At 44.0% G+C, this 20,599-nt stretch overlaps 1 protein-coding gene across 5 annotated transcripts in view; it reads right to left on the bottom strand.

The window, feature by feature from the left end:
• LOC105465759 (phosphatase and actin regulator 2) overlaps window positions 1-20,442 on the bottom strand; it is a 300,918-nt gene extending 280,476 nt beyond the window's left edge. For all 5 annotated transcript variants that reach the window (XM_071096527.1, XM_071096528.1, XM_024787892.2 and 2 more), the window contains exon 1: window positions 20,145-20,442. In XM_071096527.1, coding sequence (XP_070952628.1) covers window positions 20,145-20,361 — 217 coding nt within the window. In that variant the 5' untranslated portion in view covers window positions 20,362-20,442. The remainder of the gene's footprint in view (window positions 1-20,144) is intronic.
• Window positions 20,443-20,599: the final 157 nt, after the last annotated feature.

Below are 20,599 nucleotides of genomic sequence, written 5' to 3'. Positions count from 1 at the left end.
CCAAGCTGGGAAGCTGAATTGCTGCTCTAGGGCTGCGTTTAGATTGATTTTCTGAATGCTGTCACTGCAGAGGAGCTAGTCAACTTTTCTCAAAATATTTTTCTCATGTTTTTCACTTTCCTCTCTCCAGTTTGACATACGGAGTTATAAATGTACTTTCTGGTTTTGTTTTATGCCTTGATTTTTATTTCTGATGATTCTATCAAGCTGACTGCCTTCAATGTTTTCTCTATTTAGGAAAATGCACTACTTCCTGTATTCCTCACCTCCCTCCACCAGAGATTCACTCTCCTGGCCCACGCCTTGTGCCTGGCACACAGGAGCATTGGAGATGCCCCACACCTAAAGTCCATACCTTAATGTCTTGAAATAAATAAATGAATTTAAGGAAGAAACTCTGAAATAAACTGGGGCTGAATTATACAGTAGCTGGCATCACAAAATTCTAATCAAAGCTAGGGAATTTAATAACGATCCCTGCCTAAAGACCTAAAAGCATGTTCTTTTGTTACTTTGTTAACCATCATGAGTTTTCACTGTCCCTTCTGCTACTGCCTTCAATGTAACACTACAAATAGATTAATTACTAAGAGTAAAAGGTTTTGTCTCTTTTCTTTTTTTTCTGTTTCTTTTTTAAAAAACTAATTGTGAAATAGCTAATTTAAAAGGATCATTTTTTTAAACAACAGTCTTTAAAAAAAAAAAAAGCTAAATGTCATAGTGCCCTAAATTCTTTTGTGTTGGTGATTATATTGTATGTCAAGAAACCATCCTGAGGTGATAATTAGATTTTATCTGCAAATGGAGGTGGGAGGATGAGAGTAGGTAGTAGCGTCAACATTTCACCAAAACAATAAGACAATTCACACGATGAGGTAGGAAAAACATTACTCAAACAGGAGGTTGGGGCTACTGTGTGATTAAGGGAATTTTGACACTATAATCATCTAGGGTGGGTGTATATTTTATTTGCCTCTCTATGGCCAGACATTTAGGAAGGCAAACTGGAGCAAGAAAAAATAGACTGATAACCAAAATGTAAAATATCTCTGTGTTGATCATCATGGAAGTGAATAAAAGAGGCCACAAAGACCCCTTTTTTTCCCACAGAACTTTTCAACAGATGGTTATACTAGTTGTTTCAGAATTAATACCAAGGATTGAGGGTTGGAGGCATGTTATTTAGAAGCAGTGCTGGTGTGAAAGTGACAAGGTTTTTGGCTCCAAGTAACACCTCCCAATTTCTACAGCAACCACAAATGTGCTTCAGGCAAGGTGGCGTCCTACATTTTAACTTACCCCCAAGAAAATATCCTGAATTTCACAGGTGTTCTCAGTAATATGACCTGACTGAAAATAGCTTCTATTCTGTATTTTTCCCCAGGTTAAAATTAAGCTCGGCAGGCTCGATGTAAATGCGCAGACAAAGCAAAGCAGGAAGCCTCCCACACTAAAAAGGGAAGATAAGAATCACAGAAGCCGGGATGGTTTTTATTGAAGGACATTTCAAAGCAAATACAGACATCTACAGCATATTTGTAAATCCTCCGTATGTGTATGGAAACACATACCTTCACACATCAAAACTGGATTTGTTCCTGAGTAACAAAACGTCCTAAGAACAAAACAAAAGGAAACTGAATAGCAGAAAAATACTTCCATCGTATACCACACAGGATTATTTATTAACCACAACACACCAAGAGTTAAGAAAATAATGCAACAGGAACAAAGGGCAATGGATACGTACCGGGAAGACCACAGAGAAAGAAAATGCAAATGGCTAATAATATAAAATATTTCCTAGGTTCTATAGTAACCAGGGAAAGACAAAATTACACTTTTGACCTCTTAGACTGGCAGTGACAAAGGTTATTTGAGTGACCAAACTTTAGTCAGGCTCCTGGATCTTCTAGGCCCATCTGGGCACTTCCTCATAAAATACAGTTTCAGCAAACGCCCTGCTAAATTGGTTTACCAAGAACTCCTACCCTCAGTGGAGTTCCTTATCTCTTCACCTTTCCTCAGGTGAGGCCTGATCATCCTGGCCTATCTTCAGCAAGAGGGCCCTAACCGTGACGTTTCCTCTTAGTAAATTTCCATCCACTGACACACACTTACAATTTATAGCCAGGAGCAAGCTCCTTGGCTTTAAGTTATTTTCCCTATTATATTCAGAGTTGAGCCCAATCCCTCTCTCCGACTACAAAATCTGATAGCAGTAGTCCCTATACCTATTGCAATGGTCCCAAATAAAACCTGCCTTACTGTGCTTTAACAAGTGTCATTGAATAATTTTTTAGCTGCAAATTGTTGGAGGTAAAGACATTTTTAAATGTCTTCAATTAGTTTAGCTACTTCCATGTAATGTTAGAATCTCCATCAATTTGCTAGTTACTGTCCCTTCCTGAGAAGAAGCAGACACCATAGCCCCGCATACTTTGGATTCACTCCTAAGTTGATATTGATATGAATGAAATAGTTATCGCCCAAACTTTGCTTTCTACAGTTGTATCAAGAAAACATGATGCCCCTGTGCCCAGCGCCCCCACCACTGGATCCCCAGCCTCACTCAGAGAAAGTGTCAATGTCATTGCGATGATCTACAGGGTACCAACCCGGGATTCTTTTCTGTTCCTTGGGGCCTTGTTCTTCTCTCTGCCTGGAAGGATCACCCTTTAACTTCTCTCAGGCCTTTCTTCAAATGTCACCTTCTCAGTGGGGCCTGCCTTGGTTGCCATACTTACGGTTGCAGTCGGCACACCTTCACTCCAGCACACCCTCTCCCCTTCCTCTGCTTTGTAATCACCATCTAATATTGTTTATTTAGTTTGTGTATTGTCTCTCTCTCCCAGCAAAGACTGTCTTCTTGAACAAACTCTAGTCAGCTCCCCTGAGCCCTCTTCTCAACTAGGCCTCAACCTTGGCCTATAGAGGCTTAAATAAAACACGGATACAGTTTCTAACAGCTCAAGGCCGCATCTCTAGAATGACCTTAACTCCCCTTAAAGTGCCTTCCTGAGAAAACTCAAATGTCAGAATAATTTACTGTTTGTTCATCTAACATCTGAAGATCCAATCCCTCTCTCCGACTACAAAATCTGATAGCAGTAGTCCCTATACCTATTGCAATGGTCCCAAATAAAACCTGCCTTACTGTGCTTTAACAAGTGTCATTGAATAATTTTTTAGCTGCAAATTGTTGGAGGTAAAGACATTTTTAAATGTCTTCAATTAGTTTAGCTACTTCCATGTAATGTTAGAATCTCCATCAATTTGCTAGTTACTGTCCCTTCCTGAGAAGAAGCAGACACCATAGCCCCGCATACTTTGGATTCACTGAAGATGGGGCTCCTGTCTCCAGCCTCTGTGGGAGGGTGGGAGCCTGACTTCCACAAGCACCAGTTAACAAACCCAGATGAGTTTACATGCACCAACTCCCCTCTTCCTGCTTAGTATGATATTTTTACTTCCGTGAATTTACTGAACCTCTGCTCACCTCCCTCTATACTCCTTCATTCTCTCTTTAAAATGCACAGTCACTTCTGTACAAATTAAAGTTGTTCAGTTCACACTGAACAGTTCTCTATGGAAATAGTCTATCACTGATTAAAATCTCTCCTTGCCACTTCAGTGTCCAGCTTTGTTTATCTTTGACATCCTCACTATAACGCAGTCTCCATGAATTGGATTTTTGTTTTCTCACTGGCACATAATAGAGACTCAGTAAATACTTGCTGAACCTTGTTGATGGGTCCACAGTGGTGCATGGGTTTTAGCCCCTCAGCCACACTCCTGGGCTGGGATAAGCATGTTGAAGCATCTGGATGAAACATCACTGCTCATTTCACTCCTTAAATACCTGGCAAGTGACAGGCGGCTGGACAATAGACATCATGCCGGTTTTCCTAAAGGTTTCTTCAATTTGTTTTTTGGTTTGTTTGTTTGGTTGGTTTTTTGCTTTTTTTTTTTTTTTTTTTTGAGATGGAGTCTCGCTCAGTTGCCGAGGCTGGAGTGCGGTGGCACGATCTTGGCTCGCCACAACCTCTGCAATTCTCTGGCCTCAGCCTCCTGAACACCTGGGACTACAGGTACCCACCACCATGCCCAGCTCATTTTTGTATTTTTAGTAGAGATGGGATTTCACCATGTTGGCCAGGTTGGTCTCAAACTCCTGACTTCAAGTGATCCATCTGCCTCGGCCTCCCAAAGTGCTGGGATTATAGGTATGAGCTACCATATCCGGCCTTCAATTTGTTTTAAATTCTGGTAGAGCACCATCTACTACATGCTTAATATTATCCATAAACAGACATGTCTGAGCACAGAAGATCATGTTAATGAAGATTATCGAAAACTACTGGGTGAAGAGTACTTGCTTCACACGAACTTTTCTTATTGGTTGTTGTTATTTCCCCCACTTCCCTTTCCTTTATTTCCATTTGCGATTTTGCTCCTTAAACTTCCTTTCACCTCCAACTCCCTCAGTGATTCTCTGGGTTTTCATTCTTAGAACTTCGTCAAAAATGCTTTTGGCTGTGAATTCCAGTGAGTTCCTTCAGATGCAATCTGAAGATGTCCTTTCAGTTTTTATTCTTTAGGTTCTCTTAGGTGATCTGGGGGCCATTAACCTCCCTCACCACACTCTTTCTTCCCTAGTCTTCTAATTTTTTTTTCCAGCTGTGGCTTCTCACCATTTTCAGTTGACTACAAATACTCGTAAGTATGATCAGTCGCTTTCCAACAAATGCTTTATAAGCAACTACTATGGATAAGGCACCATTGAGATTACAAAAGTCTACTACTCAAAGTGAACTTGAAGAGAGGGAGACAGTCTATACTCACATGAAAAGTTGAAGTTTTCTGCATAGTGCTTGCCAAACAAATTGTTAAGCAAGCGCTACGCAGTAAACTAACTTTTCATGTGAACAAAGCTATGTAGGAAAATTCCGGTGATACCCAAGGCAATAATAAATGGTCACATTATTAATCCAACCAGCAAGTCAAAGTTCTCCATTTAGAGCTTAGCCTCCCCCATTATTACATTTCTCTCTTCTACAGGGTATTTTCAATGGGTATTGTAATATCAACCACAGATAACAAAATTAACATATCTTCTTATTGCAGCCTCAACCCTATTTTCCAACATCTTCATAATTATCATTGCCACCACCGACACTCTGATACTAAGGTGTATCTCAACATCTTTAGTCTCCCTAGAAGGAGGTCCCTATGTTTAACCCATGGAGGCAATAGTTCCCAAGGCCTCCCTTCCTTCCTGTTCCTATCATTATAGCCCTGGACTCGGTGTCGAGAAACCCAGCTCATCTGATTCAGCCTTACCTTTTTCTAGTCTACAAAAGGCATAACAGACACTAAGAAATGAAGAATTAAAAATGCTTCACAATTGTAAAACTTTTGAAAAGTCCACAGTAATCCACACTTATCTGAGGTTTTACTTTCCACAGTGAAGTAGGGTATTTTGAGAGGGAGAGAACACATTCACTTACTTTTTACATTATAGTTGTTAGTTATTGTTGTCCTTACTGTACCTAATTTTAAAATTAAACTCTATCATAAGTATGTATGAATAGGAAAAAAGAAAAAAACAGTGCATAGATAGGGTTCAGCAGGTGCTACCTGCAGGTTTCGGGCATCCACTAGGGGTCTTGGAATGAATACCCCACAGATAAGGGGGGACTGCTGTATATCCATCTTCTACTCTTGTCTTTTCATGTTTTGGGTAATGTCACCTTAAAGAATGGATTTGAGTTTTCAGTGAATAAAATGTTTTAGTCTTTGGGGTTATTTTGTTATTGTCTTTTTGTTTGTTTGTTGGAGACAGGGTTTCACTTTGTCGCCCAGGCTGGAGTGCAGGTGGTGTGATCACGGTTCACGTAGTCTCAACCTCTCAGGCTCAAGTGATCCTCCTGCCTCAGCTCCCCAAGAGTAGCTGGGACTACAGACACATGCCACCACACCCAGCTAATTTTTGTATTTTTTTGAGAGATGGGATTTCACTATGTTGCCCAGGCTGGTCTTGAACTCCTGGGCTCAAACGATCTGCCAGCCTCGGCCTCCTAAAGTTGCTAAGATTACAGGCGTGAGCCACTGCACCCACCCGTAATCTCTGTTTTTTTTTTGTTGTTGTTATTGTTGTTGTTTGTTTGTTTGTTTTTGCTGCTGTTGTTTTGTTGTTGTTGTTGTTTTATTTTTTAAATCTATTCCCGCCTCTTAATTGTACAGTCCTCTAGACACTGGACACTAGAGGTTTTTCAGAGAAAGTCCCAGAAGCCAATTCATATAGACACTCTTGAAGCAAAATATTTTGTGTAGATAAAAGTTCTAAAGCCATGCTCTCTCTAAATCCTTCAAAGCATGGAGTAGTTTAGATATTTCATCAAAAAGCTTCATGAAAAAGCATGACACCCTCTGCCCATTATTTACTATATAGATAATATATAGTAATGTTTGCCAAACACGAAAGCAAGAGTAGAATTTTAAGTAGCATGGAAGTTTCCATGGATGGGATGTTGAGGTACATTAGTGCTATAAGGAATCAGTCCTTAAAATAGTTGACAAGCCTGTTAAAAGCTCTCCATACAGACTTGCTTCCCTTAAAGTGTTGTCAGAGGACCAGCAGCATCAGCAAAACTTATAAGCCTGTTAGAAAGTGCACAAGTTCAGTTCCCACTCTAAATCTACTGCATTTCAACAAGATCTCCAGGTGATTCATACGTTAGAATGTGTATAAGAAAGTCTACATTAGATATGAGAAATGTTACAGTAGATCATACGACTCTGTCATCTAACTCCTGTGTGAACTCAGAGCGGGAGCTCTGGTCAGGAGGCCATTACATTTGATTTGACTAGTCCACTGATGCATTGAGACATCACTCCAACTCCTACCTAGCAAAAAATGGTAGCCTTGGCGCTTTCTGGTGTGGCTGACCGGGACTCTCGGTTTTCATCCTTTGTGATGTGCCTTTGTTGCCTATTGTCTATTAACAGTGCAGCAAGGTGATCATGGCTGAAAACCACAGCCTAGGATTAAGAGCTTGCTTGTTGAGGATGGGGACCAGCTGAATCATACCGAGACACCCCACCCCCACTCCTAGGCACGACTTTAACACAGGTGAGGGCCTGCAAACATGAACATCAAGGGAAGCCTTAGAAGAAGGCAATTGCAGAAGAAGCGAGGAGTGGCAGCCAGGCAGCTCAGGAAGGGGAGGTGGAACAGGGACATTTGCTTACAGATTTTAATGTACAAGGCAGGTTTTTCGGCACCAGAAATTTCAAAACACCTTTCTCCTTCCACAGCTGCTTAGCAGCTGCTGAGTCCCCCCTCCCCCTCCCCAGCATGTTCCTGGGCTTGGGCAAACATTCTCATCTTGCCACTGCCTGTGGCCGGCCTTCTGAGAATATGTCAGCTGCCTAAGGATCAGTCACCCTCATTAAAAAAACAAAAAACAAAACAAAAAAACAATAAATCCAGATCTGGATAATCACATGTGAACTCATGCAAACTCTAAACCCTTGTTGAGAAATGTTTGATCAGATTAGGCCAAAGGAATGCTATCTTGTACCCCCAGCAGGCCTCTGAATCCAGGGTCACCCTTGGGGATGTAATCCCCAAAAGCAAGGGTTTGAACTGTTCTCACTACCATATTGTTCCATTTGGGAAGAGACCTAGGCTGATCTGCCATGTGAGGCTCACTATTAATCTTCCCGAAGGAATGAGGAGATCTGGTTAAATGACCACTGAGGGCTTCCTTGAATGGAAACCAAAGGGGCCCAGACAGCTCTGTGGAAATGTGCACCCTACAGACTGGCATAGTTGCTGGGGAGGAGATCAGGCCCCATGTCAATCTGGGTCAGGGGGAGAGAATGCCTGTCTTCATGGCCAAGTCTTCTTGCCTGTACTCTTTATACTACTCAAGCCACAGGTGCCCTCACCTCACCCCAGCCAATGATTTCCATCATCCTTCCTATTCTTACCTTGTTGTTCCCTAGGAATGTGCTCCATTCTTGCTTGTTTTCCCACAACTCCAAAACACCTATGGTGCAATGAAACATCCACTTTGTTATTTTTAAAAAACACTTCCTCATTTCACATAGTTTTCTTACTCTACTCTTTCCCTTCTTTCTTACCTAAAAGACATTAGGCTTTTCTCTATGATACATATGCTTCCCAGAAGCCCTGGAATTCTTTACCTCCCCAGGCCCCGGGTACAAGGAGGTAATGAATGCTTTTGTTGTGTTTTCCCAGTCCTCCACCTCTTATCAAGGAACTGTGCTCTCCACACCTGCAAGAATACATCCCAGTGGTCTCTGTCCCACAAAATGGATGTAGCTGGTGTCAGGAATGGCTACCTGACCCAGGCTGGTGTGTGGAATTGGGATCCAAGGGCACCCCTCTCTGCTAGGTTTCACAGAAGACATGTAAATTGGGGAACTCTGAGGAGAATACGTGCTCACAGCATCAGAGAAATCTGGGAGGGAGGGAAAGACAGAAGGACGGATGGTTGGATGGATGGAAAGACAGATTAGTTAGGTAGTGTTACGGACTGAATGCTTGTGTCCCTTCAAAATCCAAACCTTAGAACCTTATCCCCTAACATGATGGTATTATGAAGTGGAGTCTTTGGGAGGTAATAAGGATTAGATGAGGTATTGAGGGTGGAACCTTCATGAATGAGATTAGTGTCATTATAGGAGCTCCCAGAGAGCTTTCTTCCTCCCTCCGCCATGTGAGGACACAGCAAGAAGATGGCCATCTATGAACCAGGAAGCAGGCCCTAGCCAAACACTGAATCTGCCAGTGTCTTGATCTTGAACTTCCAGCCTCCAGAACTGTGAGAAATAAATTTCTCTTATTTATAAGCCAACCAGTCTATGACAGTTTGTTAGAGTAGGCCAAAATAAGCTATACATGATGATGATGATGATGATGATGATGATGATGATGATGAAGAAGAAGATAGATTAATAGATGATGGATGATGAAGGGATAGATAGATAGATAGATAGATACATAGATAGATACACAGATAGATAGATACAGCGGGCAAGAGAGAGTTAGATCAATCCCTGGGGACAAAAAGAGAGTGTGCCCTCCTTGACCACAGCCAATGTTTCAATGTATCAGTTCCTGGCCGGAAGGTATCACGAAGCCACACTCTCCTTCCTGGTTAATGGGTGCTCTTGTTAACAGCCGAACAAACCTCTTTTCCTTCACTCGACGAAGGGAGTCTCTATTGCTAACTATGGAAATTTATTCATTTTGTTCAAACCCTTGCTATTACTTAGTAATCCTCTCATTCATATCTGATTGAGTCCCTTCTACAAATGTCACAGTGGCTGTTTCAAAGCTTCTTTACTTTCTGGATCTCACAGTCATTGTGTTAACAGTTCCAACTGACCTGCTTGGTTAGCACTTATTACCTTGTGTGATTATATATTTTGGAGGTACGCAGTGTTACTATAAAGTAATGTGAATGACTTAGCTGTCCAAATGGTTGTTATTCCCACCAAAATAATCATGCTGGCAGATAATAAATGTATTCCTACAGTGTGGCCACTGTTACTGCCATTTATGGAATGCTTTTTCAAATCTTCCTCAGCGACAATACATCTATGTCACTCAAAGGTAGACATGATTTTTAGAAAGAGTTACAATTGAGCTGTAGTCAGGGCAAGAGGATAAAAACAGGGGTCACATATTTTAGTCACAAAACCTTTGTTGAACACTGTTTTGCCTAATAAGATTATAATGGGAATAAGTATATACACACTCTTCCAATATGACAACTCTAAAAACACTAATTTGAAGACATAAATTCTATTACATTTACTAACCATAAGCCATATACTTTTTTTTTTTTTAAGATGGGATCACACTTTGTTACCCAGGCTGGAGTGCAGTGCCGCAATCACAGCTCACTGCAGCATCGAACGCCCGGACTCAAGCAATCTTTCCACTTCAACCTCCTGAGTAGCAAGAACCACAGGTGCACATCAGTTCACCTGGCTAATTTTTTATTTTTTATTTTTATTTGTAGAGATGGGGTCTCACTATATTGCCCAGGCTGGTCTCAAGCTCCTGGACTCAAGCAATCCTTCTGCCTCCACCTCCCAAAGTGTTGGGATTACATGCGTGAGCCATTGCGCCCAGGCTAAATCACATTCTTTGTCACTATCACATCTTTCTATCTTGTGGTCCAAACCTCTGGAGCAGAAATCAAAGATTTATAATGCCCAGTAGTCTGGAGAAAAGGGGTTTAATATGTTTGTTCTTGATATTTAGGCTACTTGAAGATTATTTAATAGAAATTATACCTCCAAAGAAGATATGCCAAATATTCAGGTAGGTTAAAATATACATAAAACAAAAAAGATCATAAATCAACATTGATGACCTGACTAATGACCACCAATTCTTATGTCACACGTTTACAGTATATAAGTTATTGACCCAAAATCAAAGCATTGTACCTCTGACATTCTTGCCCTAGCCACAGTCCAAAGTTCTAGAGAGAGATAACATGCTTTTTTTTTTTTTTTAAGTCACAAGTTTCTTCCTGTTATGAGGGATAAGCCATAGCTACTCTTTCTCAAGACTTCACAGAGGTATCAAGAAACTGCAAAGTAAGGCATATAAATGTCAAATTTTAGCCAATAGGTCACAAAATAAGTTAGAGCTCAGAAGTCTTTCTAAGGCAAGCTGCTGCAACCTACTTCTCTGTGCAAATTTCAGCAAGTGTGATCAAAGATAATGAGTCACTCAGCATGGTATTTTAAAAACACTAAAGCTGCTTCAATGTTTTTTCCTGAGTTTCACTGTAACTGAAACTACACTTGTACCTTGAGACAAGATATGGCTCTTGGGCATGAATTAAACACATGACTCCAAAACTGAGTTGTTTTAGATTAAAAGAATCCACCTAAGTGAGGATCACTGAAATGTGCTAGCCTGAAAACACAGGCAGAACTCCATCACAAGTAAGTCAAATTTATTCTTTATGCTAGAAAAGTGGTGTTGAATGCACCTTAAAGTAGATAGACAATTGACTGGGGCCTTAGAAGGACTTTTTGATAGAAAGTGATATTTATTCTGATGATCTCTTTCACAATGCAGAGTAAAACATAATGCAATTTTCCCTCTGTTGGTGAAGATAATCATGAGTTGTTTCTATAGGGGGTGATAGATATGTACTAGGGTAGTGTAGGGTAAGAAAAGAGTATGCGTTTTGAAGCCATGAAGAGTTGAGTCTCGGTTCTATTCCTTCCCTGCTGCCTGAGGGACTTGGGTGGGTTACTCCACCCTTCTGAAACCAGGTTCCTTACTTTAAAAAAGGAGCTGATACACTGTTCTCTCACAGGGTTGCTATAAAGATAGAGTATGATCGTGTGGGGAAATAATGCAGGATTGGGTTAGCATTGAGTGCACTTCCTTTTGCCTTCATTTGCCTGCACTCTTGCATCCAACACCCAGTACCAGAATTCCCAGGAGGCTGCAGAGTCCCCGTGGCTGGGGTTCCATCACCACTAGCCTCAGGGTGAACTGACACTTATGACTTCCTTTTCATTCTTCACTTCCATAGGTGTTGCCAAGTGAGGTTTACACACTACCCTCAAGGAAGTTCTAATGATCTCATGGGTGACTGTATAAAAAACAAAAACAGGCCAGGAGCAGTGGCTCATGCCTGTAATCCCAGCACTTTGGGAGGCCTAGGTGGGCGGCTCACTTGAGGTCAGGAGTTGAGACCATCCTGGCCAACATGTTGAAACCCCATCTCTACCAAAAAATACAACAATTAGCCAGGCATGATGGCACATGCCTGTAGTCTCAGCTACTCAGGAGGCTGAGGTGGGAGAATCGCTTGAACCTGGGAGGCAGAGGTTGTAGTGAGCTGAGATAGCACCACTGCATTCCAGCCTGGATGACAGAGTGAGACCTGTCTCAAAGAATAAAAAACCAAAAATCTCTCATTATTTTTAGATTTTAAAACATTTGGAAATCCCCATTTTTACCCGATCTTCTATTTACACATTTTTTAAAAATCACTTTAGGCTAATTTTTTATTTATAGATACTTAATGTCAAAAGAACTATTTTTAAAGTAATTCATGCATTAATTCCACAAGTATCTACTGAGCACCTAGTATGTACCAGGCCCTGTAGTAGGTACTGAGAATGCAAACATAAATAAAATACGCTTTCCATCTTCAATTATTTTATGGTGTGGGGAAGGAGACAAATCCATGCATCATTTGAATGCAGCACAGTAAGTCTTATAATGGAAGCATGCAAAGGTGCCACCACTTACACAGTACTTTAAAGTTCAAAAGCACTTTTCACACATTTCAGCCTCACAATAATCCTATGAGCTATGTGTTACTGTTACTAATTATTTCCAGGTCAGATATAAGGAAACCTAGCATAGGGAGTTGACTTAAACCTAGCATAGGGAGGTTACAGGTGTCAATCTGTTCTGACTAAGATTACACAATAATAACCAGATTCTGTGTATGGGAGAGAAAGGTGTGGTACCTTTTCTCACCCATCATAAGGGTCATGGCAACACTCCTACAACACAAGACAGGTTAACAAGAGGAAAGCCTAACAAACTTCTTGAATCAAAATTTTATTTGATATGCTAGCCAGTCTTCCTTCCTTCCTTCCTTCCTTCCTTCCTTCCTTCCTTCCTTCCTTCCTTCCTTCCTTCCTTCCTCCCCCCCTTCTCCCTCCCTCCCTCCCTTCTCCCTCTCTCCCTCCCTTCCTCCCTCCCTCCCTCCCTCCTGGAATGAAGGTCTTATGACCTACTCTCACACAAGTCAAAGAACGTCTTTATGGCTAGCTCCTACACAAAAAGGCAGGGCAAGGTTAGAGTAACATTCCTAGTTTCTACAACCCACCTCAGGGAAGAGGAATTCTAGTCGCTGTGGCCTGCCTTTTGGGAGAAAGGGGAACAGAAGATAGGAGGTCAAGAGAAGGGCAAGAGAAGGTCAGAAAGAGGTTTTACTTCTGAGGCCCTTCCAATGTCCTTCAGTTAGAAATACTCAGCCCATTAAAGCACCACGCTTTGGGGTATTGTTTTCTGAGCCCTGACAGTCCCAACCTCAGTTGTCTGTGCTCTTTCTACCATTGTCTCTGTCTTTCAGTGTTCATGTCAGAATATACTCAGAATATATCCATATCAAACCTGCAAATGCCTTATAAACATCAACTAAATTGTGTGTCCCAGGAAAAAGGCAAACACAGCAACCTCCCATACTCAGTCTCTGCCCAGCTGTCTACTCTCCCTTCTCTCCCAAAAGAACCATGCTCAGAGCCAAAAGCAACTGCTGAGTGTTTTCTGATTATGACAGGTTGTTTCAGGCCTTTGCATGTACTGTTTCCCATCCCCAAACACTCTTCTTCCCCAACCCAACTCCATCTTTCAATTCCTCCTTTTGCATAGAGATAGCCCAGGTTTCACCTCTTCCCCGAGGACTTTTCTCCCCAAAACCATTCCCTACAGCCAATCCTCCTAGGTTCTCCCCCAGGCCCAGGACAGGGTACTAATCATAGCTTACACTTTATTGCACTGCGGTCTTTGGCTTATTGGCCTGTCTTTCCCCACTAAACTGTGAATTCCTGAGGGATATCTTTGCAACCTCTGTGTTAGCTCATTGGCCATTTGTTGTTTGAATGAAGAAATGAGAAATCAAGATATGCCCTTGCCTACAGCATCTTCAGCAGTAGGTAGGGGCCAGAATAAATCCATAGCTTTAATATCTGTCTCAGAGCTGCGATTGATGTACTGATGCAAACTAGAGCTTAACTAGTTTAAGTGAATTAGCCGTTCATGCATCCTCTGAAAACAAGAACAGTCATCATCATCATCATGTTATTTAGTGAGCATGATGCATGGCCTATACCTTAGATCACCAGAGACACTGCTGTATATGGCCTGCCACACCCTTTCTGAGTGTCCTCTCTGTTTTCAGTCTAACTCCAGAATCACAGAATCACATCTGCTCACCTTTGTATGCCCAGTGCCTGGAACAGTACCTGGCACATAGCAGTCATCAATAAAGACTCAACTGAATGAATGGACGAATGGAAACTGGCCAGGCTCAGTCCCTTCTACATGGCCATGTTGGCACTGTGACTTCATGCTCCACAACTGGTTTCGGCTCCAATGGGTATCTATCTGATCAAAGGCAACCAATCCAGAGGCACCTCTGGGGCATATGATCTCTGTCTTGCTGTATAAAGGTGACTTCACACAATAGGTCTAGAGAATTTGAACTATGAAATATGAAGAAATTTCCCCCAGGTGAACACAAGACAAGAGCTAAAAGGAAACAAAGGAAGATTGTTGTCAGGTAGGTAGGACCCCTGAAGTGCCATTTTAAGTAGATGGATGAGGAAGCACCTATGAAGGAGAGATAATCTGTTTTGATTAGAGAGTAAGAAAGCTGGTCAACAGAGAGACAAACAGAAGCTCAAGTCCACTGAGAACATGCCACCTAGGAAAGGGCTAGAGAAAGAGGAATTGGTTGCCTCAATTCCTGACAACTCTCCGGTGTCAGCCCCAGGTCAGGTGCAATCTGACCTAATAAGGGCTTCCTGACTTAACAGGTGAAGCCGATTTTTCAAATGTGCCAAGCTCTGGTACAGAACTGTCGTCAGCTGCCATGGTAACTTGGTGAGAATCAGATAGGAGGTGCCCCCTCTGGAATGAAGGCTGATTGGTGGTCAGGCTCCTGGGTAGGTGAGAAGCCCATGGCCTTTGTGCAAAGAAGAAGGTGCTCTCCCTGGGGGAGAAGGAAGGCACACACGTCCACACCAGGTGCACAGCTTGACCTGGGCAAAGCACAGGCTGGATCTGAGCCCACCAGCACCTGCTCCATCCAGCACCCTCTTGTACTGCCCAAACTGGCCTGGGCAGGGTGCCTTGCTGTTCACTGACCAGGGAGAGCCTGATAGTAAACTTAGAGCCAGATGGTCTTTGTTTGGAAAAAACCCACTCTGAGTTACATAAATGTAAAGTGAGCAGTTGTTCATTGTTCCTGGCCTAGGGCACCTCCAGCTCAGCTCGTGGCTGGGGCTCAGAAGCCTCTCAGGACCCAGCCACCCTTTCTGGGCACAAAGCATCAAATTAAAGAGTTACAACCTTGGAGGTCAGTAGGAAATACAGTAGAAGCACCAGCAAGGGGTGAGCAAGCACAAGCTTCCCCCAGCAGCACAGGTGACCCTCAACAGCAGAACTGGTCTTGGACAGCAGCAACTCATGGCAGTGGCCAGGGAGCAGTGGGTATGAACTGACAGAACATCGAGGTATGTGAGATTTCTCACTTCCACTCAGCACTAAACACACCTGGAATTAAAGACTCGAGAAAAATATCCTGGATTTGCTGTTAACCCATGCCTATATATACCAGGGCATAGGGACACTGAAGAGATGAATCAGTAATAAAAAGATGAGATTGTACTTGCACACTAAGCTAATGAAGTGGTCCATACACCTATACTGCTTTGTTTTGGAGGTGGCTTGAATGGATCTCTGATCTATGCAGCCCAATGTGCAATGTGCAAGACTAAGCATCATCACATGAAAATGAAAACACCTTTCAGTCCTCCCTATAACCCACACAGGTCCAGAACAGCTCCTGGCACCCAGTAGGCCAACAGTCAGTACTTGCAGAATTCGTACGTGGCCTATGCCTTGGGCTGTGTGTCTTCAGGTTCTTTACTTACTAAACACTGTGCTTATGAGAACAGCACATCAGAAACCACTAAAGTTATCAAAGCTCCTTAAGACCGACCAGGATTGGTCTAAAACTTAAGAGAATACCATTACAGCACTTTGGGAGGCCCAGGCGGGCGGATCACGAGGTCAGGAGATCAAGACCATCCTGGCTAACATGGTGAAACCCCGTCTCCACTAAAAATACAAAAAATTAGCCGGACATGGTGGTGGGTGCCTGTAGTCCCAGCTACTTGGGAGGCCGAGGCAGGAGAATGGCGTGAACGTGGGAGGCGGAGCTTACAGTGAGCCGAGATCCCTCCACTGCACTCCAGCCTGGGAGACAGGGAGACTCTGTCTCAAAAAACAAAGATAAAAACTTAAGAGAATATCTGACCATACACACTATGAGAACCTTGTTTCAAGATTTTACTTTAAAAATTGGGTTAAACATCACTTTATTTACAAAGAAATACTGGATTTTAAAAATCCGAGGCTGGGAGCAGCAGCTTGTGCCTATAACACCAGCTACTCAGGAGGCTGAGGCAGCAGGATCCCTAGCCTCAGGGTTTGAGGCTGCAGTGCACGATGGTTGTGCTGGTGAACAGCCATTATACTCCAGCTTGGACAACACAGCAAGACTCCATCTCAAAAAAAGAAAAATAAATTCAGGACTTTTGTTGAATTCCAGAAGTGTGAGTTCAAAAACCATATGGCAAAATGAATCCACATTTTTATAAACTCAATAAAAGAGTTTATTCATTAATTCCACTGTTATTTCAATTCTATCTTTAAAAATTACTTATTTGAAGATATTTTATTTTCTTAACTTTTTGGTATAGATTTTGAAATATAAAACTAGCTTGGGGTTTTTTTTTTTTTTTTCTGATAAAGCACATGCATTCTTATGTGAAAAATTCCTTAAGCCACTAGTTAAATAAAACCCCTTGAAGTCTGAGATGCTTTTCTTGACAAAAATCTAGTAATAATGTAGCATAGTCAGGGGAAGCTGATTCTCTTGGTGTACCCTTACAGTATCTATCAACACAGTGCTAGCACAGAACAGGTCTTTAAAAATGTATATTTAGTATTAGACTGACTGTTTGCAGCAGTGGGCAAGATTTTAGAGGCTGAGTTCCAAGTTTTTATTATTCTTTCCTGGAAAGAAGGATGGAGGCGGAGCTGTGGGGGAGGCCAGGGTAATGGTTGCAGGTAGCAAGGATGGTCCGGCATTCTGAAGGGAGGCTGTTCTCTGACCACCCTTGGCAAGCTCTCTTTCTTCCCCTTCTTTTCCATTTTAGGCCACTGTCACTGCAAAAGGTGATTTCCTTTTCCCCTCAACACTCTTCTAAGGACTCACAGCAGGGAGTTAACCCATGATTAGAAATTATCCCTAACGAAGAACATTTGAGAACTAGCTGGAATCAAAAATAGGAGTGAGGAAGGCTGCTTGGGAGGCTGCAGTAGTAGAGGAGAGGATGTAGCAATAGGGATGTGAGAAGGTACTAAAACAAATTCTTTAAACTTACACTTGTATCACGGTATCACAAGACATACAGCAGCAAGCCAGGGTGACATATATGGCATAGGACAGCAGTTCTCAAACTTTGCTACTCATTAGCATCAGCTAATGGCCAGGATGCACCTGATGCCAATTAAATCAGAATCCCTAGGTGTGTGACCCAGCCACAAGTTGTTTTGTTGTTAACTCCCCAAGCAATTCCTATGTGTAGCCAAGTTTGAAAAGCAGTGTGGGAGAATAGCACTTCTCAAACTGTAAGGTGTCTAAGAACAACCTGGGGATCTTATTAACATGGAGATTCAGATTAAGCAGGTCCGGGATGGGGCCTGAGATTCTGAGATGAGGCCACAGATGCTGGTCCAGGAGCTGTTTTGGCAAAGCTACATATGACCTTGCTCTAGGTGCTGCCTCTGTGTGTGCCCAGAGCTTCTGGGGAAGGACTGTAAATTGGGCTACTATAGTGTTAGGCCAAGGAATGTTTTTACAAGGTGTATAACCTTCTTATTGTGCCTCTGAGATAATTCAGAGATGCCACCATGGTCATCTTGCTGATTCTCAGATCCATCCTGTATGGCTTACAGAGCCTGTAGAGGCTGTGGGGTATTCTGGAGAAATACTCTGTGTGTCAGTGAAGGACCTGCTCATTCTTTTTCTCTCTGACTCTAAGAGCAGGGAGCTCCTGATCACATTTAGTCTGTTCTTAAAGGGATCCGAGGCTCAGTTCTGAAAATGAAATCAGTCACATGAAAGATGTTCACTCTTCTACATGTGTGCCAGCATCCTGTGGCACAGGGGACAACTGAGCTGAAAGATTTCACTTCCTAGCATCCGTTAAGAGGACACAGAAAAGACAAAGAGTCCTTGGAAGTAAAATAATTTTATAAATTGGAGCCCATGGTTCACATGATGTACACTTTGCACACTTACATTTCAAATGTCTTTGTTGTCCTTTTTCAGCATACAGGCCATAATTTCCATCAACGAAAATGAAAAATGGTGATGCAAGCTATACTTTATCTACAATCACCAACTAGATGAATTCTCAGTGGTCTCTTTAGAGTCTCTGAACAGTTAATCTTTGTAAAAATCAATCAAAATAATCCATGACTCGAGTTCAGTTTGGCCAACACACCAAGAGCAGGTGGTTAAAAACATTCGGACTCGATGCTTTTCGCAATACAAATTCAGAGGAAGAATCTTTGCACAAATCCCATGATCAACATCCCACTACCTCCAGTCTAACAGTTCTGACTTCTTTCATCCAATGCCATCTACAAAGTCCCAACAGCAATGCTTTCGAGGTTTTTCAAGTACACATGTTGGGTGGCAAAAACAATATGACAAGAATAAGAAGACAGAAGGCTACGGTGAGAGAGTTAGCCAGCTGAAGAGGAGTTACAGGCATGGAAATGTGCTTTTTTGAACAGGAAGCTCAGCTTTAGGTGAGGTCGAGTTAGAGCCCAAAGAAGGCCTGATCCCGGAGCACAGAGCCTGAAAACCAGGGCAGTGGCAGCGGGTACTGTGCACATTCGCGCCCCGGCAGGGGCTTTTGCTGCTGTGGGTAGTTTTGATGCTAGCTAGCTTCATTTCTAATTTCCCAGCTCCCAGGCATCCTACATAGATTGCACATCAGACAACTGATGGAAACTTGACACATCTGGTGGACTTTTAAAAAACAGTCCTACAGTTCTAAGGCTAATGCTTTGTTCAAAAGCAGTTTAAAATGATTATTTAGTCCACATAACCTCCCCATGTGGTAGTACCATACTATGATTCCCACTCTCAATACTGAGATAGGAGAGACAAGGTTACGTGATTTGCCCAACGTCACACAACACGGCCGGCAACATCGGTCTCAGCTGAGTTCCTGATTTTGTCGGTCCTGGTGCACAGGGCACAGGGCAGCCTCTGAGGACACACGGGCCGGTGCTACTGCAGAGGGGCTATGAGGCTTTTTTTTTTTTTTTTTTTTTTTTTGAAGACAGAGTCTCACTTTGTCATTCAGGCTGGAGTGCAGTGGTGCACCCTCCGCCTCCCATCAAGCGATGGGATTCAAGCGATTCTCCTGCCTCAGCCTCCTGAGCAGCTAGGACCACAGGCATGTGCCGCCACGGCAGCTAATTTTTTGTATTTTTAGTAGGGACGAAGTTTCACCATGTTGGCCAGGCTGGTCTCGAACTTCTGACCTCAAGTGATCCGCATGCCTTCGGCCTCCCAAAGCGCTGGAATTACAAGCGTGAGCCACCGCGCCTGGCCGAGGCTTTTTCAAATCATGTTAAAGGATGAGAGGCACAAACAGCCCGCCAAACTCTCCCCTGCTCTCCTCATCAACTGCATGGGTTTTGCAAGGAGGAAAAACTCATATCCCGGGTCCTCTTACCAGAAACCCCTAAAAGGCGTCTTTATTTCAGAACTATGAGCAGTTAGTTGGGAAGCCTCCCAAGACCTGCCCTGGCCCCAGCCCACAAAGTGAGGGAACCGCACCCTTCCGAGGGACCAAAGTCGCGCCGAAGACCGAGAAGGTTCTTCTTTCTGATGGAAAAGCCTCGGAAGCCAAGCTGCGGTGCTGCCTGGCGACGTGCAGCCGAGAGGGAGCGCTCCCTACCCCAACCCAGGCTGCACACTCGCCCCGCAAGGCGTGCGCCCACCCGGGCGCACCAAGCAGTCGCCTACTTTTAGCATCTTCCGCCTAGGGTCGCCGAGCCCTGGCGGCCGAGGAGGCGGCGGTGTGGGGAGTTCAGCCTCCGCCCTCCCCTTTACCCCACCCCCACCCCGCCGCCAGCCTGACCGGCCAGTACCCGCGGGCGCCCCGGGTTGGCCGTGTCACCCTCGTGGCCACCTGCCCGCGGCCGGCCCTCCGCGGCCAGTGCCCCGAGCCGCCCTTACCTGAGCCGGAGATGTGGACCCGGAGTGGGCGGCCCCTGCTTGAGGACGACGAGAGGTCGCTCTGCGATCGGCCGCGGGGGCTTGGGTCCCCGGGCAGCCAGTGCGGGGCAGGCGCCGGCGGCGGGGCAGGCGCCTCGGACTGGGGGACTGGGACCGCCACCGCCTGTCCGGCCGGATTGACCGGGAACCCCGCGGGGCGCCAACCCGCCTCGGCCATCGGCTCCCCGGGGCGGGGCCGGAGCACCGGGTGCGGCCGGCGCCGAGGGCTGTGCTGCCAGCTGCTGCCCTGCTCTGCCACGCGCACGGCGACCCGGAGGCAGAGAAGGGCGGGGAGGTGGACGCCGGGCGCCGAAGAGCCGAGGAGCCGGTGCGGAGGGCGGGAGGAGGAAGAGGACAGAAAAGTTTGCACAGGAAGGAGCCGCCTACAGCCGGCTCTCGCTCCAGCGGGCGAAAGC

This window comes from Macaca nemestrina, chromosome 5 (assembly GCF_043159975.1).
Source record: "Macaca nemestrina isolate mMacNem1 chromosome 5, mMacNem.hap1, whole genome shotgun sequence".
Lineage (NCBI taxonomy): Eukaryota > Metazoa > Chordata > Mammalia > Primates > Cercopithecidae > Macaca > Macaca nemestrina.
Note: the sequence above shows the minus strand (reverse complement) of the source record. Positions and strands in the feature narration are given on the sequence as shown.